General features: G+C 42.5%; 1 protein-coding gene across 21 annotated transcripts in view; it reads left to right on the top strand.

The window, feature by feature from the left end:
• The first annotated feature begins 345 nt into the window (after nucleotides 1-345).
• The window catches only part of LOC127001124 (uncharacterized), a 67679-nt gene continuing 43239 nt past the window's right edge, over nucleotides 346-24785 (top strand). For 18 of the 21 annotated variants that reach the window (XR_007754730.1, XR_007754736.1, XR_007754735.1 and 15 more), the window contains exon 1: nucleotides 8437-9203. Coding sequence is in view for 8 of the 21 variants with exons in the window: in XM_050865308.1 (XP_050721265.1) it covers nucleotides 9171-9203 (33 nt within the window). In the remaining 13 variants the exon portion in view is untranslated. The other 3 variants (XM_050865305.1, XM_050865304.1, XM_050865306.1) reach the window with 3 other exon arrangements.

The following is a 24785-nucleotide window of genomic DNA, read 5'->3' on the forward strand; positions in this document are numbered from 1 at the left end:
ATTTGGACTTTGATAGTATAAGGCCAGAGCAAACCTCCTCTCTTGTAACCCATATTTCCTACTAGGCTTAGATCTTGGCATCTTGCAGCATGTTGAACCTGACCTTAGAAGTTTTTTTTTACTATGATATATGGAGGCGTATTATCATATTCTGGAGGCGCGGAGTCAATATCCAGAATCACCTTGTATACTGGGAATACGAGCCCGTGAAGCAGATTCAGAATCCGGTCAGTAAGGATTCACGTGTTCGAACAGCTCGGGCAAGAGGTTCGAGAGCCTGCACTTCCTGCACAAGCCGCAGTATTGTTAAGGCGCGGTGTTGGATGGATCACGGCTAGCCGGTGGTTTTACTTGTGTCAGTGATAAACAATGAAGATACACTGTGTTTGGTGCCACGGACTCTACTTGGAGGACAGAAACCTTGCGATGAGGTGACAAACTACTAGAGAGAGAGGGCATGAGTGTAGTGGAGGCGGTTTATGTGAGCACAGATGGCCGCCGGTGCCACGCCAGATGGTGAGGTGAGCATCGTTTGGTGGGTTCACTACACTTCTCTCCCAAAACAAGCTTGGGGATCCACTGAGTGTGTGGTTTTCGTATGGGAAACACTAAATTCGTCCCAAACGCTTATTTTAGTGGTGGTGGGAGGAAAATTCCCTAAATTTAGGGAATTTCCCTAGATCTAGGGAGTTTTTATCCCCCCCCCCCCCCACACACACACTAAAAAAATACGCGAATGCGACGGATTTCGTGTCCCCCACCCGAAACCCCGCATTCCCACCAGGTCCCCAGGCTTGTAAGGGGGAGGGGGGGAGCATGGGCAAACACTAGAATTTTACCGTTTTCAGTGATTTAAATGATACCTAATTAACGACAAAGAACTGCAGAGTTAGCCTGATGGCTATGGTTAACTGCTCTAAGGTGTGTAGACCATATTGCATGTGATTATACTCTGCCTACTTACTTGTAGGAAAGATGGTGACATTTTGTGTATATGAGTTGCCGGGGTAAGAGGCCCCCTGTGCCTTTGGGGTAAGTTACCCACAGGGAGGCCTTTTACCCCACATGTGGGGTTATCTTGTGTAATCATCTCAGAGCTCTCATTTATTATCAGCATCTCATCCATTATTGGCAACAAAGAAAAAAAACTTCATCTCCAGCTTCGTCTGATGAGGATGAGCGGCCTTGTTTGGTGTGTGGGGAACCATTTGCTAATAGCAGACCTTCAGAAAAATGGGTTCAATGTCGGGGTTGTAGAAATTGGTCACATGCAGAATACACAACTGGAGTAGGCCTAGATCTGTACGTATGTCAAAACTGCGAGTCTGATTAGGCATTACATCGTTGCTATAAATAAAAAAAATAGTAATACTGTAACGCCTAATCAGACTCGCAGTTTTGACATACATACAGATCTAGGCCTACTCCAGTTGTGCATTCTGCATGTTTAAGTTTTTGAAAGGCATCCATAAGTGAACACTTTTGAGTTTGAGACTATAAGAAAGTTGGTGTTTTGTTGTGATACACTGAATTTACCGTACCCAACGGTTGTGTTTCTCGCAAGACACTTGAACCACACCAGGACAACTCCGTGTACAAAAAGACACACAAACCATTTACCACTAATACAGCAGGGGTGCCGGGCTTACCCCTACAAGCACCTCCCAGCGTTACAACGATAATCCTAACAGGCCCGATAGTAATACCTAGTTGTAATCACGGTAAAGATTCGTATTAGGTCCGTGCCAGTATCTCATAATCTACTTTATGAACCATCAGTATCTCTTCATATATCTTTTCTACAAACCTTCAACAGTCATGGAAACGCTTTGAATATCCAATTCAAGGACTTTTTTTTTACTCTTGAAAATAGGGGATAATGTTTACGAAAGCGCGTCGCCTCCTCTGCTGGCCGCGGCGACGCTGCAGCCGCCGCAGCCGCAAAATAGCTCGCAGAGGGCTTAGGGTCGGGGAGTATATTTAAACTACTCCAACCGAACTTTACGACCTACTAACGGGGGGGCTGCGCCCCCCTAGACCCCACATGTATATGTGACTTATTTCAGCGAGGAGGTATTTCTCGCAACACCGGGTGCAGCGTCGCCGCGGCCAGCAGAGGAGGCGACGCGCTTTCGTAAACATCCCATATTTTCAAGAGTAAAAAAAAAGTCCTTGAATTGGATTTTCAAAGCGTTTCCATGACTGTTGAAGGTTTGTAGAAAAGATATATGAAGAGATACTGATGTTTCATTAGGTAATGAGATACTGGCACGGACCTAAAACGAATCTTAACCGTCCTGTTGTCCTCCAGACTAAGTTTAAGTCAGCACTGCCGCGAGTTAATGTGGGGCGAAAGCGCTGAGATGCTGTTAGCTTGTTAGCAGGTGATGTTGTGGGCCGGGAGCCAACGTACCACGTGGGTCTGAAGGGGTATTTTGAATTTCCCTCGCCAGATGGCGTGGCTTTCGATCGGTTATATTATACTTGCTCTTAATTATTCCGCAAGGGCAATTATCTATTATTTCATGAAAGGAAACACTGAACTATTGTTATTCCTTTCATTGTAAACACACTCTGTCCTGCCTGGGGGTTGGGATGGCATGTTCCTCCCTTCTCCCTTGTTGTTTACCTGCAACAATAAACTATCAATCAATCATGTGTTCCAAGTCCTTGGAAGTGTGCTCAAGGAGTCCCAAGCGTGCGAGAAACCTTGGGCATGTTTCACGAAAGCTCCCAAGCCTTGGAACTCTGCCTATCTCGCTCGCCGCCTTGGGAGGCCGTGCGGGGTCTCCCAAGCGCTCCCAAGGAAGGTTCCAAGCGTCAGACTGTAAACATGGCAGCCCGTGAACAACCCCGCCAGCACCGACCAAGGAATTTTCGCCCGAGAAGGGACATCTTTAATCCTCTCGCGCACAGTAAGATACTAGAACATGCGCAAATAAAAATAGAGGAAAAATATATATAAACAATAGACACTCGTTTCAAGTCTCCGTATAGAGTATTGTAGACAATAAATCCTAAGTACCAACTCTTCCCCACTTGCTATCTCGAAATTTTGTGGGCCAACTTTTTTAGCCGAATATATGTTTCGAAGCGGATTTTAGTGAGGATTCTTATGGTATCCTCAAAATCTTCGTACGCCTATTAGTTCCTGAGTTACACCAAGAAAACTGTATTTTTTCCTCTCCCGTCAGAGTAGGCTAACAACTAAAAAATCGCTCCACGTTCCTCATTTACGTTCCTTAGAAAGGTTGCCATATGTTACCTCTAAGAAACTTATCCCAACAAATGACACTCCAAATTTTACGCACTTTCACCGAAAATTAAATTTTTAATCATTTTTTTTACTTTTATGACGCGTTTCGCGTCATCGTGCGCCAAGACCTTTTACTTTGATTACGCGAAACGCGTCATCGTGCGCGAGAGGGTTAACGAGTACGATGACACCGAGTTCAAGAAGAGGTACAGGGTGGATCGTGCTGGCCTGTTGTTCGTCACTGACTTGGTGCGACACGTGATTGGCAACAGGACTGAGAGGAGCCGTGCGGTCACAGCGGAGCTGAAAGTGGCGTTGACTCTGCTATACCTCGCCACCGAGAAAATGCAGCAGTGCAGCGCAGATGACTTTGGAGTTTCCCGGGCCACAGTCAGCAGAATCATCACCCAGACCGTGGATGCTCTCGTGACACAAGAGAATATGAGGTGGTTCATGGGCTTCTTTTTAAACCGGGGGGAGCAGCAGAGAATGAAGGCGGAGTTTTTCGAAATTGCTGGTTTTCCCGGTGTGGTGGGTGCTGTTGATGGCACCCACGTAAGAATAGTGGCCCCACATGAGCGCGAAGAAGTGTACGTCAACCGCAAGAACTACCACAGCATCAATGTGCAAGTGTTATTTGATGCACAGTACAAGCTGCGGGCCATGGTGGCGAGGTAGCCAGGGTCTACTCACGACTCACTAAATGTTTGTTTACACCGTGGTGCCGTTGAAGATGCAGACGGAAAAAAAATACGTGCACATATTTCTTACAATGAAGATACTATCGCTGTATTTCAACTAAATATCAATTGTTTATATTTATAATTCCATAATTATATATAAGAAGTGTAATTTAGGTTAATTGAAGACATATTAGACGTCAAAGCGACGCGGAAGATTGGCAACGCTGGTTACTCCCAAGACCGCCCCCAATCCTACTTGGAAGTGCTTGTGGCGCGGTGATGAAACACGCCCAAGAAATTCTCCCAACTGTGCGTGACGTCACCACGCTTGGGAGAGCACTATGATGAAACCCACCCCAGGCAGTGAATACGGTGATACTGTCTCGGTCTGGGAGCCGATGAGCGAAGTGTGTAAGCACCATCCATCCATACCATCAGACGATACTCTTAGTTGGCTTGAACTCTTGGCCTGAGACTAGTTCCATAAGGGAAATAGTTAATTTGTCTAATCCCCTGGTTAACTGACCTAATTCCTAACAGTTTTTAACTGCTTCAGATATCAATATTCAACAGAAAGGACATATTTTATCAAATTAATAGAATATTTAGTTCCATATATTTTTTCATGAAAATAGATGTTCCTTTTGTTACAAAAATTCAGAAGAATGGCAAGCTAGTCTAATATTACTAGTCTAAAAGAAGGGGATACCTTTTAGAAAATTAATTAATTGTTTAGTTGTACATTCTGTTCATTAGGAGACACAAATTTGACTGTGTTCCTATATTTCACATCAAGAGAGATTTATAGAGTATAGTTTTCAAAAAGGAAATACATTTTATATTTTCTATAATGTGAAAAAAATATTTTCCTTATGTGTCTGCAAGTTTTATTATTGTAAACCAGAGTGGGGTAAAAGGCCTACCCAGTGGGCTTCTTAACCCACATGCGGGGTAAGAAGCCCCCTTTATTTTTTTTTTAAATTGTCATTATAATAGTCAAAATTATAATGAGTGGATATAATATATACCATAGATAGGCCTTAGCCTAAGCTTTCAACAGAACTTTTTTCCAAATTCTATTGCAAAAAATGTGGCTACAACAGGCAATCTCCCTTAAGGGGGGCAACTTACCCCACCTTACCCTACACTTGATTGTGTACAAGATCACAAACACTCACATTGACATTGACCCACAAACATAACTACGCAACGCAAACAGTCAACGTACTCGTAACACACACATCCATAAATACCAAACATATCACACTAACACTGACGCATACAAGCACTCATACTTTCCACGCACTATACGTGACTCGAACAGCCTCCTTCAACAGATTTTAGACTGCGGTACAATAGACTCATTCAAAAAACAAATACATACTCACTTGTCACCACAACACACCAACACTACCAATTACACTTGATTCACTTCCCTCCCCTGCACACTCGGCTCCCCAGTCCCCCCAACAGCCAACAAATATATGCGTGTTATGCACCTGTACGGGTGCCCTGCGCATCATTAATCCTGATCCAGATCTACAATTTTCATAGACTCGAGAAAAAAGTTTTTTGGACTGGTTCTCCAGCACGCGTGGTGTTCTCTTATCTTGTGAATCAAGTTATAAGCAAAGCAGCTCTGTCAGTCCATTTTACGAGTCTCTTGGTGGGCCATCTTCCAATGCTCCTCACTCCTCAGCCACTGCCGTCGTCTGTTTGTTTACATACAGCCGTTCGGTACCCACGTACCCACGCTCGTACTCACAACCGTTTTCCAATCATACGGACAACCAACAATTCGCTCCCTGAGGCTGTTGGGCATACGGGCAACCGCGGTTGCCCATAGCCCCAATGGTTGGACACCGTCTTTTAAGGCAGCACGCATGACGCCGACGGTAGGTAGACGTGACCCGTGTATACATGTCAAAGGAGCCCGAAACTCCTGGCGGTAATTAATGCGCGAAAATCGTGATGGTAAGAATTTAGGACTACGTAAGCGCTATAAACTCGAGGATCGCGAAACTCGGATAGCGCGAAACTCGAGAGGGTAATATATATATATATATATATATATATATATATATATATATATATATATATATATATATATATATATATAATCGAGCGCTGCCATTGGTTGAACGAAATATGTCAACAACACGTACACTACGCCGTCTGTCGGCGGGAGTGTGAAACAGCGTTAAGGCAGGAAAATCTAAACATGGCGGACTTAAGATTTTTTTGTGAATCGCAAGATACGACATTCTTATTTCCGCCATATTGGATCCACTTAAGATTGTCGTATCTGCGAGGCGTTAGTGAATCTTGACCCAGTATCACAGCAACCACGTTGGATAAACGTAAAGTATATCGTCAGATATCACGTAAATAAGCCTAATATTCATATTCAATACCTTATCAACAGGATCACGACCCATTCAATATGACAGAACACTGAGATGAATGCCTAAAGTTATATCAAGTGTCGCAAAAATCGAAAATCTTCCCTCCTGTTCACAAGCGGCGTGCCACGGTAAACAAAAGCAGCCATCTTGTTCATCGTCATCATGTCCACTCACCGTGTTGCTAATACTGCGCTGCTATAAGTTCTCTCTTTTTAACGGTGATTATACGGTCCACCCCCTTGTACAGTATTCCCCCACATCACCCTACCCTTCCTCATACTTTGGAGCCTCTTTCTACGAATGTACGAATGACGTCACCATATGACCCGGTCGGAGGAACTGCATGCTAGATATATAAGTACCGTAGGCTTATTCACCAGAGTACGAGACTAAAAATCCCCTAACATTGTAATTTCAGGAATCCTTCCACGGATGTCGGCGGCGAGCAACTTTTTCAGCAAGGCCTTCAGTCTTGACAACCGCTTACAGACTCTTTGCTGGGAGCTGGACATTGAGTTCTCTCTACGGCCAGGGTGAGCTTGTCCAAAAGGACGAACTCCACCTGTCTCCAGTCGGAGCAGCCAGATTTGGAAGGCTCCTTAATTAACGCCAAACTGTGGACAGTATTCACATCTCTCCGAACACAAAACGGGCAGCAAAGTTGCTAGAAACGCGCTATTTACAGCAAAACGCGCTATACATAGTAAATATTTATGTGTGGCGTTCCTTGAACCTATACGATATTAATAAATTTCGGCAAACAAAATTTTCATAATCCAGATTAGATGGAACGTATAATTAAGTACCACTCAACACGTATACATGTCTAAAACCTATAAGCGATTTACAAGCGAACATTTATACAAGCGAAAAAAGTTCACTTCTAATTCAATACAACCAACAATACAACAATACAACCCGGAACGTAACATCCAATGAACCCGAGAGACTGGCCTACCGCCTGGCTGTGGAGAGACTGGCCCCGGAGACGGGAGTGGGACAGGGACAGCTAGGTTAGGGATGTGTACAGGAAGCAGACACGTACGGCGATGACGTGCCCGTTGCACTGCGTAAATAAATATTATTAGAATTAACTTAATTGTACGTATATTTAAAAAGTGTTGAATATTGTTCACTTGCTCCACTTTATTAATATTATTCATTTCACATAACGCGCCAGCAAGTGTGCCGAGCATTGTAGCTATTTCGCGCTAGAAAACGCGCTAGGCGCAATTTTGTAGAAAATGCGCAGAACCATGCACTGTTGAACGCACTAGAAATTGCGTGTTTCGCGCTAAAATGGGAACACTGCCGTGGAACCGTAAATATATGGTGCTGCTGCTGGGGCTGAGTGGAGAGACGAATGGACGAGTGGTTGAAGCGGTGAAAGAGTTCTTGGAGAGCATGTGGCGTGCAAGATGTAGGCAATGACATCTTGCTCCGAGTAGTTGAACACCGACTCTCTGTATGTTTTTTCCTAAGTCTATTTACACCAAGTCAAGTCATACACAGTTTTGTGGGAGGAGACACGGCCGAGGCGTGGTTTATGCGTGACGTTGCTTGGAGCCAAACTAGAGAATGTAGGTGATGACCAGGGGTCGAACCCGGGGCTGTCACATAGAAACAGGGATTTAGAGAAAACGAGGAAAGGCGGACTAATTTAAATCAATCACTTCAACATGCCCTCCCTCACACCCCACACCGCCGTTTGTAGTCATTGAAATTACAGTCACGCAATAGCACAATAAAAAGACATATTTTTTCGTCAGTGGCTTGCCTGAACGCGCTGTGAAAGAAGGCGAGAATGCACATCCAGAGTGCACATAGTACGGCCCCATGCAACTTTTAACACCCCTGAACTGCCGGGTATTTTTTTCTGGCTCCAAGTGACGTCATCCCGCTGCTCCGCCCCAAAACCGCCTCCTGCGCGTACCGGTCGCAGTTCTGAAGCGGAGTGACTTGACTTGGTATATATAGACTTAGGTTTTTCCTTCACAGGAGCTGCCGATACAAAGGCCTGGCCGGGGGGAAATCTCAAGCGCCTGTGACATCAAGCTCAAGATCGCTCCGCCGTCTAGAATGGAATGTAAGAAAGTGGAAGAAAGAGATAGACAGTGCAGTGAAAAGTGACGGTCTGAGGAGGTGGAAGCATGTGATGGAGCGAAAGAGTACTTTGGAGTGGTACAGGGAAAAAGAAGCCCCGCAGTGTGTCAGCTGGGATGATGGAAGCCTGTGGTGATCTTCTCTTCCAAGCTCGAGCGCGCAGTGTATGAGTGTGAATGCAAGAAATTACAGGTGTCTGAGTCCCGCAGCAAAGTGTGCCAGATGTGTGACAGGGGTGTGGATGAAACTGTCGCGCATGTGATACTGGTGTGTGGGAGGTACCGGAGAGAAAGGACGGAGATGATGAGGGTGGCACTGAGTGAGATGGGCTGGGATGTGAATGGGAGGATTGCAAGAACAGAGAGGGAATGGATGCTGCTGCTGCTGGGACTGAGTGGTGAAGCAAATGATAGAATTATAGAAGCCATGAAGAGTTTTCTGGAATAGATGTGGTGTGCAAGAAATAGGGAATTGGAAGATCTGTAATGGATACTGCTTGTGTTTTTTATTTTTACAGGCTGTGCCGATACGAAGGCCTGACTCCAACGGGTCACCTGTACAGCAAGAGCAAGAGCTCAAACGAACAGCTCAGCACCACCACCACCCCACAAGAAGAAATAGACAACAGCAGAAGAAAAAGACCATTACCACAGTGACAGTCTCCTTGCTCAGCGCTGACTCCCGGCCACGGCGAGCACTTCCCTTCAATACCGTCACGGCGCCATGGAGGAGGCTGCAGGGAAGGGCCGCACCATGGTGAGTGTCCCGTCAGCAGGGTTACTTGTTACTTGTTACTTGTGTTTCTTATTTATCTGGTCCCACTTCCGCCGAAGCGCTCTGCAGGACCCACATATTTTAATTCATTAAATTTTCAATATTGATCACAACTTATATGCCATGTTAATTGTCAATGTTTCCATGTCATAGCAGTCAGAGAACAGAAATGTTTTTAGTTCTTTCTTAAATTTGGAGATATCCTTTGTTCTTCTAATGTCAGGAGGGAGCTTATTGTACAGTCTTGGGGCGGCAGAACTGAAAGCGCGCAATCCAACATTTGAAGAGTACCGCGGTTCATGAAGTGTGATTCCAGAAGTGGCTCGGCGAGTGTTAATGCCTTCACCTGGCTGTATTTCGTGTAATAATTCTCTCAAATACGGTGGACGGCCAGTAATCAAAGCTTGGTGTGTCAAAACACATAACTTAAATACTATCCTTGCTTTTAATGGCAACCAGTGGAGCTCTATCAGAACAGGAGTTATTCTCTCGTGGTGGAATTCCTTTGATTAATCTCGCTGCTCTGTTTAAGACCATCTGTAATTTCCTTAATTGGAGCTTTGGCAGGTTATAGTAGATCGAGTTGCAATAATCCACTCTTGATATAATATTGTTAATCACCAATTTCTTGATAGAATCTTCATCCAGGTATTTCTTGATAAAAGCAATATTTCTAAGGTGATATCCAGCTATCCTTACGACATTATTTATCTGACATTTCAGTGTCAAATTGGAATCCAACAACACTCCCAAGTCACGAACACTTTCAACAATATGAATTTCATTACCACCTATAATCATGTTACCATCACCAAAATAACGTTGAGTGTCCTTCCCCACAAACATGAATTCAGTCTTATCATCGTTTAATTTCAATTGCTTATAATGCATCCAATCCTTGACTGAGTTAATAACACTATTGATCTTAGCACTTGTATTTTCAATATCAGTGATGGAAAAGTAGAACTGGGTGTCATCAGCAAATAACTTGAATCCTACACCATGTTGTTGTAGTATCCTGGATAAACTAATCGTGTATATACAAAATAAAATAGGTCCCAGCACACTTCCTTGTGGAACTCCTCTTGTCAGAGCTTCATATGAAGAAAAACAATTTCCAATTTGCACACAATAACTTCTGGTTTGTAAATAACTCTCAAGATACTTTAACGCATTGTCTACCACTCCAATGTTCCTTAAGTCTTTTATAAGCAATTCATGAACAACCATATCAAATGCTGCACTAAGATCTAGAAGAACCAATATAGCACATTTACCCCCATCCATCATTTCTAGTAAATCATTAACAACAGAACAAATAGTAGCCTCAGTAGAAAATATTGGCCTATATGCAGACTGACTATCAGGCAAGACATGGACCTTCTCCAAGTGTTCCATTAGCTGCTCAATAATTACATACTCTAATAACTTAGACAAAAAATGCAAATTTGATACTGGTTTATAAGAGCTTACATTTTGATAATCAAGTTTTCCCTTTAATACTGGTTTTACAACAGCTCGCTTTTCAGAATCCGGAAATTTACATGAAGAAATACTAGTATTGACAATTCTTAGCACCATATCCATGAAACTAGGAAAATTATCTGCATCCATGATATCTAATATAGGCAATGGGTCACTGGCACAATATGTTTTCTTAGCTTTCTTGAAAAGTTGAACAAGATCATCCTTCCTAATGATTTTAAAACACTGCAATCTACAATCCACCTCAACATCAGCAACAGGCATAAAAGGTGTGTACCCAAATTCCGATACAATATTCATAATCTTACTCTTGAAAAAATTACAAAAGTTATCCGCTAAATCTTTATCACAGAAACCATTGGGAAGCTTTCTTCTCAAAGTAGTACCAGTAAGACTGTTGAAAAGTTGATATAATTTGTTCGTATCTGATCCTGCCTCAAGAATTTTAGTATGATAATAGTTTCTTTTACTCCTTCTTATCGAGTCATTATAGCGATTTCTCACATTTTTATAATCCTCCCAGGCCACAACAGATCCCTCATTTCTCCATTTACATTCCTTGCGTCGTTTCTCTCTTTTCAGTGTCAAAATTTCACCATTAAACCAGGGAGATCTATCCTTGACAATAATGACCTTCTCTAGGATCGGACACACATTGTTATATTGTCTTAATCACCTCATTATAAATGTCAGTAAGACAATTCACACAATTTGATTTACATAACAAATCATTGTGAACACACTCTCCAGTCATATCTTCATAAAAAGTCTGACTAATTTCACTGATAAATGTAGCAGCAGAGAAACCCACCTTATTCCTAAAATAAATTTTCTTAGTTACCTTACATATTGGCAATAATAATTTAAATGTTATGAGCCTGTGAACTGGGGAAATAGTAAATTCATGTTCAACATCCACCCTACCTATGAGATTGTTTACATTATCACTAATGACTAAGTTTAACATATGGCCAGTTGATGAAGTTATTGAATTCACCTTGTTTGATAACTGATAAGACTCAAGAAGCTCACAGAAAGAAACTGTGTTATGGTTTTCATGATCATCCATCCATATGTTGAAGTCACCAACAATAAAAACTTTAAAAGAAACCATATCAATTGAGTCCAACAATGCACTAAATTCATCAAAGAAGAGATTAACACTTGACCAAGGTGGCCTATAAATAACAAGGTATGCTACCCACTGGTTTTGATGCTTAAAATTAACTTCAATATATTCAAAACTTGATACTTTCAGTCGTGTCCAACACCCTCAGGTGAGAAAAAATATTTGACAAGAAAATGCCTACACCACCCCCTCGTCTGCCCTCTCTGGGGCTATGAAAGAAAGTGTGAGTAGCAGGTGTCATCTCAGTAATTCTACTTGTGTCATGCTCATTCAACCAAGTCTCAGAAATAGCTAAAATATCAAGTGATTGCTCATTTAACATTTCCCTAATTTGAATAGTCTTGTTACCCACAGATTGAATATTAACAAAAGCACAATTTGAATATTCAATAGTAGACCTAGAATCCATGATCCGTTATAGAAGCCAATTTACTTAACTCAGCAGTGAAAACCTTACAACATCTGGCATTGACTCTATGATTTACCTCCTCCCTTCTCTGTCTGACACAATTGATACATTTCTGGGTGTGCGGGGAGGGAGGAAATGGGATAATTATGTGGGTTCACTGCACGCCTCCGTCACCAGGGTGTGTGCGGAGGGAGGAAATGGGATAATTATGTGGGTTCTGGATCTGGATCTGGATAATAATGCGCAGGGCACCAGTATGGTGCATAACACGCATATTTGTTGGCTGTTTGGGGGACAGGGGAACCGAGCGTGCAGGGGAGGGAAGTGAATCAAGTGTAATTGTTAGTGTTGGTGTGTTGTGGTGACAAGTGAGTATGTATTTGTTTTTTGAATGAGTCTATTGTATCGCAGTCTAAAATCTGATGAGGGAGGCTGTTCCAGTCACGTATGGTGCGTGGAAAGTATGAGTGCTTGTATGCGTCAGTGTTAGTGTGATATGTTTGGTATTTATGGATGTGTGTTTTATGAGTACGCTGACTGTTTGCCTTGTGTAGATATGTTTGTGGGTCAATGTCAATATAAGTGTTTGTGATCTTGTTCATAAGTGTAAGTCTGTGTGCTTGTCGGAAACAGGTCACTCCGGCCCCTAGTAACTCCGGCCCTGGTCACTCCAGCCTTCCATCCTGGTCACTCCGGCCCTGGTCATTCCAGCCTCCCACCCTGGCAACGTCAACCCCCCTACCAGTTTGAAATGAAATGTGTGTTGGTAAAAATATTTGACAAGGTAAAAAAAAAAGTCAAATAGGTGATGATATACTACATATTTCATATATATATATATATATATATATATATATATATATATATATATATATATATATATATATATATATATATATATATATATATATATATATATATATATATATATATATATATATATATATATATATATATATATATATATATATATATATATATATATATATATATCTATATATATATATATATATATATATATATATATATATATATATATGGTGTTAATGCTAATAAAAGTTAAGGAAACGTAAGCATCGATGGTAAACAGCGCAATATTTCTGCAGCTTGTTTACCATTTTTCTCACATTATTTATATTACTGTATACTATTAGCCAACACAACAGCTGCCTAATTTAATTACTTATCCTTAGCAATCAAAAAAGTGCAAAAACTGACCATGAATAAGAATAAATAAGGGTTTTCTAGTACATTTTACACCGTGAGAGCAGGGTGAGAGTGAACCAGATGACGTACCGCAGTCATGACTTCATCGATGACGTTTCAGTGAGCTATCCTTATAGTATATAATCCTTGGCCACACTGCTCACCACACACCACACCTCCACGACCACCACTCCGCCACATGTACTGCTCACCACACACGTCACCTCCACCACCACCAGATGTGACATTTAAAATAATAACTAAATAAAGTTTCGGTCGTTATAGGAGTAGGTGCCTGTGCTATTGTTTATCCTGGCAATTACAGCAGTACCACTGCAGGTCAGTTAGTTCACCGCGGTTCAGCCGTCGATAACCTTTTATGTTTATGCCTGAGTGACAAGTACGGTGCTGCCACTGGTTACATCCATCACACTGTAACGCGTGCTGACGAGGTCGAACCTCAGCAGCACAAAAAACGCAGGGAAACTCAGGCATGGCGTATTGTAAATCACAGAAGTGGTGGGTGTCCTCAAATTGCAGAGACTTTTATACACTGTATTGCCTCGAAATACAAATCGAATCAAAATGCTTCGTGTAACAAAATATTTTGATTGTGATCTTAAACAGTAACTGTGAATCACCGAAGCTCTACTCATACGATCTCATCAATTCTTTCGAATCAAAATGCTTCGTGTATCACACACACACACACACATAAAAAATGATTGTGAATATTAAACAGTAACTGTAAATCACCAAAGCTCTACTCATACGATCTCATCAATTCTTTCGAATCAAAATGCTTCGTGTATCACACACATAAAAAATGATTGTGAATATTAAACAGTAACTGTGAATCACCAAAGCTCTACTCGTACGATTTCATTTTTGGCGCGGGCATAGTTTCGGCACCAAACTCACTGATTTTATATATTGGTTCGACCACCTTAAGTTCAACTCTTGATTCAATAAGAAGTGATGGATAAACAACTTGCCTCAGATTACAACACCAAGGGTTCGTTCGTATTATGGTATCTGTTTCGAGGCTGAAGTGACCAAGGTGGGGGCCGGAGTGACCAAGGTTGGAGGCCGGAGTGACCAGGGCCGAAGTTACTAGGGGCCGGAGTGACTGGAAAGCGTGCTTGTCTGCGTATGTGAAGAGGGTCCATGTTTATCTGTTGTTTGATCCGTGTTGTGATTCCAGGCGTTCGAGTGTAATTGTTTGTAATGAACCTAGCCGCCTTGGTGTTGATTTGTTCTAACCTATCAATGTTTCTGTGTGTGTAAGGATCCCACACCGTGGAGCAGTATTCCAGTGTTGGTCTCACAAGTGTGTCATAGGCTATGTGTTTAATGTCAGGTGTGCAGTTATGTAAATTCCTCCTCAGGAACCCCAGTGTTCTGTTGGCTGTGGCACTGATATGGTCTATGTGGGTGTTGAATTTCAAGTTAGTTGAGAGATGGATGCCAAGGTACTTGTGTGTGTGAACTGATTCTAAATCTGAATTGTGGAGAGTGTAAATGTGATGGATGGAGTTGTGCGCTCTGGTGAATCTTAAAAGTTTGCATTTGTCTGGTCGGAAGTGCATCTGCCAGGTGCGTTCCCACCGCTCGAGGGCGTCCAAGTCGTTTTGTAGTAGTCTGCAGTCGTCAGTAGTCTTTACTGCTCTAAACAGTAAACTATCGTCGGCATCCCTCACGCTGGTAAACTCTGGAACAATCTTCCTTCATCTGTATTTCCTCCTGCCTACGACTTGAACTCTTTCAAGAGGAGGGTATCAGGACACCTCTCCTCCCGAAACTGACCTATCTTTCGGCCACCTCTTTGGATTCTTTTTAGGAGCAGCGAGTAGCAGGCTTTTTTTTATTAATGTTTACTTTTTTGTGCCCTTGAGCTGTCTCCTTTGCTGTAAAAAAAAAAAAAAAAAAAAAAAAAAATAGTCTAGTGGAAGAGTTAGGCGTTGACAGTGGAAGATCGTTAATGTTCAGGAGGAAAAGAAGGGGGCCTAGAACGGTGCCTTGTGGGACACCTGAAGAAACAGGGACAGTGTCAGATGAAGATCCGTCAAGAAGAACACGTTGAGTCCTGTTAGTAAGAAATGCAGTGATCCAGTGAAGAATAGGTCCTGAAATACCGTAGTATTTTAATTTTAATGTCAGTCTTTTGTGTGGGACTTTGTCAAAGGTTTTGGCAAAATCTAAAACAATAGTGTCACTTGTTTAATGTCACGTCGGTCAAGCAGCCTCGTAATGTCGTGATATGTAGTAATGAGTTGTGATTCACATGAACGTTTAGGTCGAAAGCCGTGTTGTGAGTCAGTAAGGATGTTGTTTGCGTCAAGGTGATTCATTATGTGTTCAAAAATTTTACATGGAATCGATGTTAGTGAGATGGGGTGATAATTAAGAACATAAGAACATAAGAACGCAGGAGTCTGCAAGAGGCCGGTAGGCCTGTACGAGGCAGCTCCTTTGACCCTAAGCTCCCGTGTATCTAACCCCACCTAATATCGCTGTCCATGAATTTATCTAGTCTATTTTTGAATGTGACAATTGTATTGGCACTCACCACATGACTGCTAAGCCTATTCCACTCATCCACCACCCTATTAGTAAACCAATTTTTGCCTATGTCCCTGTTGAATCTGAATTTATCCAATTTAAACCCGTTACTTCGTGTCCTACCCGGTTCTCTTACCAACAAAACCTTATGAATGTCTCCCTTATTAAAGCCCTTCATCCATTTATAAACCTCGATCATGTCTCAACGCACCCTTCGCCTTTCTAGAGAATGCAAGTTTAACTGTTTGAATCTTTCCTCGTATGGCAAGTTTCTCAACCCCTGAATCATCTTAGTCATCCTCCTCTGCACTGATTCTAACATTTTGATATCCATTCTATAGTAGGGTGACCAGAACTGAACCGCATAGTCAAGATGAGGTCTAACTAATGCTAAATATAGTTTGAGGAAGACTTGGGCTTCTGTTGCTTACGCTCCTTGAAATAAATCCCAGTACCCTATTAGCTCGATTTCTAGCTTGAATGCATTGTGCCCTTGGACGGAGATCAGAGCTCACTAAGACCCCTAAATCCCTCTCGCACCCAGACCTACTTATGAGAGTGTCATTTAAGCAATAGTTATGTGAGGGGTTGTTCCTACCTACACTCAGAATACTGCACTTCCCTACATTGAACTCCATCTGCCATTTATCCGCCCAGTCATATAATCTGTTGAGTTCACCTTGGAGAATACTAGCGTCCTGATCCGACTCAATTACTCTACCGATCTTGGTATCATCTGCAAATTTACTAACATCACTACTAATTCCTGTGTCTAAGTCATTGATATAAATAATAAACAAAAGTGGACCTAATACCGAACCTTGTGGGACCCCACTCGTAACACATCCCCAGTCAGATCTTTTACCATTGATTTGCACTCTTTGCTTCCTATTGCTAAGCCACGCCTTGACCCAGTTCAAAACTTTACCTCTACTCCGTGAGCCTGTAATTTAAGCAACAGTCGTTGGTGAGGAACTTTGTCAAACGCTTTACTAAAATCAAGATAGATTACATCATAATTTTCATCTCTGTCAACCGCCTCAAATACTTTATTGTAGAAGGACAAGAGATTGGTGAGGCATGACCTACCTTTTGTGAACCCATGCTGCGAGTCGTGAATTAAGCTATGTTTCTCTAAATGCTCCCGAATGTTCCTGGCTATTATGGACTCCAGCATCTTCCCTATAACCGATGTTAAGCTAATTGGGCGATAGTTTGAAGCAACTGACCTGTCCCCTTTTAAAAATCGGCGTCACATTAGCTACTTTCCATAGGCTCGGCACATAGTTAGTATTTACCGACATCTTAAAGATGTCGGTTAGTGGGTCACTGATTATATCACCTAGCTCCTTTAATACCTCGGAAATATCCCGTCAGGACCTGGCGACTTGTTCTTCTTAAGCTTATCTATCTCATCCTGAACTACTTGCCTGGTAATGATTATATCCCTCAATTTATCGCCATCCCCGCCCTCGTACACCTGAACTCTTTCCGGTATAGTCGTTCGATCCTCCTGTGTGAATACTGAAAGGAAGTAGTCGTTCAACAATGTGCTCATATTTTCGTAATTTTCTACTAGCTCCCTGTGTTTGTTTTCAGCGGTCCAATTTTCTCCGTGTTTTTGTTCTATACATCTGAAAGAAGCCCTTAGGATTACTTTTCGCCTCATTTGCTACTTTGATCTCATAGTTCTTTTTGCTATCCTGGTGTTTTTCTTAACTAATCTAGATAGTTCGACGCACGGCCCCTGAGATGTGTTTCCCATTCTCTATTTTCTGATAAATTCCTTCTTTAACCCAATCTGTGTTTAGTCCACGAGTCATCCACTTAGGATCATTGTTTTCTTTTCTAAGTGTTCGCTGTGGTATATGCTGTTCTTGCCCTCTACTATTACTCTAACTAAATTATTGTAAGACATTTCTACCTGGTTCTCCTGGCTCTCCAATCCGCAGTTCTGGCCCTCATGAATCCTAAATTATCCCAGTTTACCCCTTCAAGATGTCTTGAAGCCCCTCGTAGTTTGCTCTTCTAAAATCTGGCACTAACACTGGGTTTGGATCACGGGTTACCGCCCAGTCTAACCTAAAACGAACCGTTCTGTGATCACTATTTCCTAACTCTCCGCCCACCTCCAACTCACGTAGCAAGTTCCCATTATTGGTTAGGACTAAGTCTAATGTGTTATCTCCTCTGGTAGGCTCAGTAACTACCTGCTTAAGGAAATTATCTTGTATAACTTCAAGAAAGTCCTCGGCTTCCAGGTCACCCACTAGATCTTCCCAGTCTATATTCCTATAATTAAAGTCCCCCATTACGCAGACATTTCTACTCATACTCGCCCTGCCAATCTCCTGTAGTAATATACTCATGTCCTGCCTGTTAAGGTTGGGTGGCCTGTATATAACTCCTAGAGTTAGTTTTTCTTTCCCTTTGTAAACGTCCACCCAAACTGATTCTGAATCCATGTTAGTTTTGACTGAGTTGTTAACTAAACATTTAAGTGAGTCTTTAACATATAGCGCAACTCCACCTCCCTTTCTGCCCCTTCTGTCTTTGTGAAACATCTGATAACCCGTTATTTCAAATTCTGACCTATAATTTCTATTAGCAAAGTCTATCCATGTCTCAGTGATCGCTATTATGTCAAAATTTTCTGAACAAGCTTCACCCCTTAGTAAGTCTATCTTGTTTCTGAGGCTTCTGCTGTTAGTATAGAAGATTCTTAGCCCGTCCTCTGTTACTCCTCTTGAATTACTTCTAAGCTGCCTGGTTATATTATGAGCTAGATGTCCCCTCCCATTACTCCTCCCATTGCTCCCATTACTCCTCCCCCCCTCGCCTATACTAAAAAATCCCTCAGGGTACCAAGTGCTCGCTCAAGGGAGTCTGAGAGAGCCTCAACACCCTTGAACGTCAAGTGTATCCCGTCACGGGCGTAGAGGGCGTCATTGCCAAAGAAGAGGTCCCAATTGTCGACGAACAGCCACCCATTGCGCTCGCAGTGCTCAGCAAGTCTGCTGTTCACTGCTATCGCCCTGGACAGCCATCCATCGCCAACGCCCCTCCTTGGCAGGACGCCACACACTACTGGTGACCCACCAGCGTCACGTATCCTGCCTAACAATTCTCTAAAACGCCTGAGAAGGTCCTCGCTTGGCACACGAGAAACGTCGTTTCCACCACAGCTGAGAAAGACAATGGGATTCGATCCCTCGCTTGCCATACACGCCTCAATCCTGTCTGATATATGGCCCACCCCTGCCCCTGGGCAGGGTCAGTCCGGTCACCTGTCTTGAATAAAGGATTAATGTTTGCCAAAAACCAGTCAGAGGGTTCACTGCACGCCTCCATCACCAGGGTGTGCGTGGAGGGAGGGAATGGGATAATTATGAGGGTTCACTGCATGCCTCCATCACTGTCTACCGCTGCGGGAATAGTTCCCGCACTACGGTCTCCTGGGCTGCCTTACTTCCCTAGTTTTACTGCCATTTACATCTACAGATGATGGTATTTACTTATGTGAGTACTAGAGGGTCCGCCTCACAGTCGCGGTGGTCCGCCACTGCTGCCCATCCTGGCATCTCTGTCCTGTACTAGAGCCACTTGATAGGGTAATGTAAACATCACTAATTTCACCACTCGTCTATTCATCAGCTGTTTGAAAATTCGTAGTCTGCTTCCAAATCACATTTCAGACTGACTGTTATATTTAACGATATTATTCTAGTGTTTGCCCATACTCACCCCTCGCAACCAAAATTTGCTAGGGGGCCATTGAGACTTCAGGGAATGTGGTGGTAAACATGAAATGCATCGCAAATGCATAGTTTTTGAGTTATGGGGGGTTGAAAAATACCCTAGATGTAGATAAATTCCTTACAATTACTTAGATGTAGGGAAATTTCATACACTTTTTTTTTTTTACAACGTACGGAAACCACGCAATTTCACTCACTCTCCATACCAAAGGGGGGTTCGAGGGGGGCGAAGTCCCCCGTTACAGTATTAAGGTCATAATGAAGCATCTAAATGGTAAGTAATTCACGTCATAGGAATCTTGCAACCGTCATATACGACTATGTATTCACTTACTGGTAGCACGTACAAATGCGTGAAGCAGGTTTGGTATCACGAACGAACGCAGGTTATAATTGTGTTCAATGTCCCTCAGTCAGCTGTTAGGTCGTAAAGTTCGGTTGGGGTACTTTAAGAGGGGGGGTCCAGGGGGGGGCGCAGCCCCCCTTTGGTTAGCAGGAGGATCAAGGAGGGCAAAGCACCCCCCGTTAGCAGGTTGTAAAGTTCGGTTGGAGTAGTTTAAATATGCTCCCCCACCCAAATACCCCGAGTTCACGCAGGTCCCCCAAGATCGTTGGGGGAAGGGGATTAATTTGGCTTCTTCTTTACTTCTAAGTACTTCCGCCTTCATATTATGGTTGAGGGACATGTATTTTGATTTTTAACTATGATATATGGAGGCGTATTATCGTATTCTGGAGGCGCGGAGTCAATATCCACAATCACCTTGTATACTGGGAATACGAACCCGGAAGCAGATTCAAAATGCGGTCAGTAAGGATTCACGTGTTCGAACAGCTCGGGCAGGAGGTTCGAGAGCCTTCACTTGCTTTAGAACCCGCGGTACTGTTTAAGGCGCGGCGTTGGACGGATCACGGCTAGTCGGTGGTTTTGCTTATGTCAGTGATAAACAATGAAGATACACTGTGTGTGGTGCCACGGACTCTACTTGGAGGACAGAAACCTTGCGATGAGGTGACAACCTACTAGAGAGGGCATGAGTGTGGTGTAGGCGGTTTATGTGAGCGCAGATGGCCTCTGGCGCCATGCCAGATGATGAGGTGAGCATCGTTTGGTGGGTTCACTACGCTTCTCTCCCAAAACAAGCTTGGGGATCCAGTGAGTGCGTAGTTTCCGTATGGGAAACACTAAATTCGTTGCAAAAGCTCGCTTTAGTGGTGGTGGGAGGAAAAATCCCTAAATTTAGGGAATTTCCCTAGATCTAGGGAGTTTTTATCCTCCCCCCCCTCCCCCCCCCAGACTAAAAAAAATATGCAATTGCGACGGATTTCATGTCCCACACCCGAAACCCCTTGTTCCCACCAGGTCCCCAGGCTTGTGTGGGGGGGAGGGGGGAGTATGGGCAAACAATAGAATTTTACCCATTTAACCCTTTCCTTGCGCGTGGTGTGGACGCGACTATCCCCTCAGGCGCAGTCAGGCAGCCCAATGGGGGGTCTCTTTTAACCTCTGTATCTCCAAAACTATTCATCACAGCTAAAAACCAAAAACACCATTGGAAAGAGGAGGTTCAGATCTATAGGAATCGGTTATGTATGCCTCTCTTGCGAACGTACATGCACGTTCAGGGAGTGTTGAATGTTAACACTTATGTCGGTGCGTGTGGGATGATCAGCCATATTGAGAAAACTGTGGACATCTCTCCTTCAGATTCTGGCAAGGGAGTATTGCCAACTGCAATATTTATATCTATTTGGTCAAAGAATCAGTCAGGTGATAGGTGAAGCTATGCAAAAATGCTGCTATATTGGGCAAGAACATCCACCAGTTACTCGTCCGTAGATTTGCCGTGCTGGGCTGATATGATTTTCCACCAAATTTAGTGAAGAACCCACTCAATTGGCAATCCTGTGTTGTGAGAATTAGTGTTGGAACACTTTCATACGTGGGAGATTTGAGTGCGGGTGGAGCTTGCAGCGAGCTTTTAGCACCACCAGCAAATACACCTAATGATCGCTTCAAGCGTTTAGCAATGAAAGGGTTAAGCAATATGTTGATGTGTTAGGCTTACTGTTTAGTGTTTATCCAGTGCAGAGAATGAACAATATTTTTTCAGAGAGTGAAAATTGGCGAAATTAATTAGCGTAGTTAAAATTTTGTCGGTGAAATTTTTGGTGCATAACATAATTTCGCCACATACATAGAAATACCATGTAAGGTGAAATAAACACAGTTGGCTGAGTTCTCCATATAGTTAAAAAGTAGAGGTGTGTGAGAGAGTCATTAATTTCACCAGCCTCAAGTGCTGGCGTGTTTGGTGTCCTTGCGAGAGAGCAGTGTTATAAACGCTTGCCTGTGGAGGGGACTCAGCTGTTTGTGGATGCACAGATGTACCATTATACACTTACTGAACGATGCCACATTCATTTCTTTTAATTAATCAATTCACTACATCTATCACCAGAAAAACATGAACCACGTGAGAAAATCGTTGGTTGGGTGAAACCGTAAATTGTCGGTTTATTTAAAGGGACTCCGTGATGGCGCTGTATTTCAAAATGGTGGCTTACACTCGGGATTTAAATGATTTTAAAGACCACTGATTAGACTGAAATGTTGGGAGATATATGTAAGCAGGTTATTAGATAATTAAGTAAGTTTTATATGTGTACAGTAAATAAGGTATGTTGAGGGAGAGAAAGTACTGCCAGCAATTAATGCTACTGATTACATGCATCTTGGATTACAGGGATTCAGTTATAGAAATTCTACAAAATTATCTCAACAAATTATCAATAGATTTGGAAATATACCATACAGAAACACATGAGACAAATGTAATGGTATCCTCTTAACTAAAAAAAAATATGGTCATGCTAAATTTTATAGCAAGAATAAAGAAGCATGAAATAATTGAAAATAAACAAAACATTTTGAGTAAACTAAAACACTTGATGATGCTCAATATCATAGGATTAAGGAATTATCCTCACAGCTTGAATTGAAGTACAGCACTCAGACCTATAAAGTTCATCCTCACAACAAAGCAGGCAGATTAAAAAAAAAAAAAAAATAACAACTTAAAGAAGTTATTGATGGCAAACATAAATACAAACAAATCCTTTTCCTTAACATTTAGAAGAAAAAAAACACCTCACAGGACACAATCATCACAAAAGTATTCATCTTTATAATCAAATCCCACAGGTAGGCACCGGGGACATGTCCAGTTGGGACATCTTTGGGTCTCACATCCAACCCATTTTGACTGTAAAACTTCCCTTTCATCATCCCAGTCCATGCTACATTCATTGCAGGTCTGGTCCTCCATTAGACCTACATTTTCTTCACCTGTTTCAGAAATCCTGGTTTGCTTCTTGTCTTTGGTGGATTTCGAATTTGTAGCTGACCCTTTACCTTTACCCTTGCCCTTTCCCTTAGGAGCACCAGTCTTTCGACGCTTCATTGCTTTAGCATTAATTTCTGTTTGCTGCCTCTCAATATCCTGCTGTACATCCTCAGCAGTCATGACTTGAGCTTTAGACTGCATTCTCAGTGGTCGTTTACGACCCTGAGGTATTTCTTCTGCAGGAGGGAAGAGGATCTGAGAAGTTTCAGTAGATAGAATACCACAGGCAAATAGTGGGTTGTTGTTGGGATTTAGAGGACTTATGACCTGGGTAGGACTGTGTGTACTATTGGATTTTAATTCCTCGTTTATAGTGATATGTACTGAGCTGGTAGAGGCACTGCCTACAGAATCTGCTCGGCACAGAGCAATAGAGTCTGCTGATGAGCCAGGGTCTTCCTGAGGGATGTCATGAAGTGTCTGAATATATATATATATATATATATATATATATATATATATATATATATATATATATATTTATATATATATATATATATATATATATATATATATATATATATATTTTTTTTTTATTTATTTATTTATTTTTTTACATTGCTGCCTATTGCGCCGGTAGGCTTCTTCCCGGTGGAACCTGATGGTCTGTCCAAGGCTTCTGTCCAGTGGGTCCTGATGGTCGGCCCAGCCCGTTCTGGCGCAGGCGAGTGTTTATAGTGGCGCCATCTTGCATTGGTTCATGCTGCCCTCCCAGAGCTCATTTTTGATCCTAGAATCTAGAGTCCAGGTTGATAGGTGGTCTTCTGGACAGCATGTGGGTAGTTTTAAGCCACTCGGCGGCGGCTGAAAAATCCCAGCTTGGTGGCACCGGTCGGGGATTGAACTCACGTCCTCCTGAACACGGGGCCGTTACTCTGACGACTCAGCCACCGCCTCCCTGTTTTCCTCAGTTTGTGTGGCAGCATCTATTGCAGAGCTAATTGGTGGCTCAGCAAGGTCAGTGTTAGTGTCTGGAAGGAGCTTATTTCTTAGGAGTAGACTTTTATCTATTGCATTGGGGTTGAAAGGACATATACCACATTTACGAAAGCAAGCTTTGATGTTGGACATTGTCATACTGTCTTCAAATGGTTTTTTTATGATTCTTGCCGTGTTTTTCTTTGCAATCCAAAAGTTACCTTTAACCCTTTCCTTATGTGCGGGATGGGATGCAACTATCCCCTCAGGCGCAGTCAGGCAGCCCAATGGGGGGTCTCTTTTAACCTCTGTATCTCCAAAACTATTCATCACAGCTAAAAAACAAAAACACCTTTGGAAAGAGGAGGTCCAGATCTATAGGAGTCGGTTATGTATGCCTCTCTTGTGAATGTACATGCATGTTCAGGGAATGTTGAATGTTAACACTTTTTTCGGTGCGTGCGGGATGATCAGCCATATTGAGAGAACTGCAGACATCTCTCCTTCAGATTCTGGCAAGGGAGTATTGCCAACTGCAATATTTACAACTATTTGGTTAAAGAATCAGTCAGTGATAGGTGAAGCTATGCAAAAATGTCGCTATACTGGGCAAGAACATCAACCAGTTACTCGTCTGTAGATTTGCCGCGCTGGGCTGATATGATTTTCCACCAAATTTAGTGAAAAACC

This window comes from Eriocheir sinensis, chromosome 20 (genome assembly GCF_024679095.1).
Source record: "Eriocheir sinensis breed Jianghai 21 chromosome 20, ASM2467909v1, whole genome shotgun sequence".
NCBI lineage: Eukaryota > Metazoa > Arthropoda > Malacostraca > Decapoda > Varunidae > Eriocheir > Eriocheir sinensis.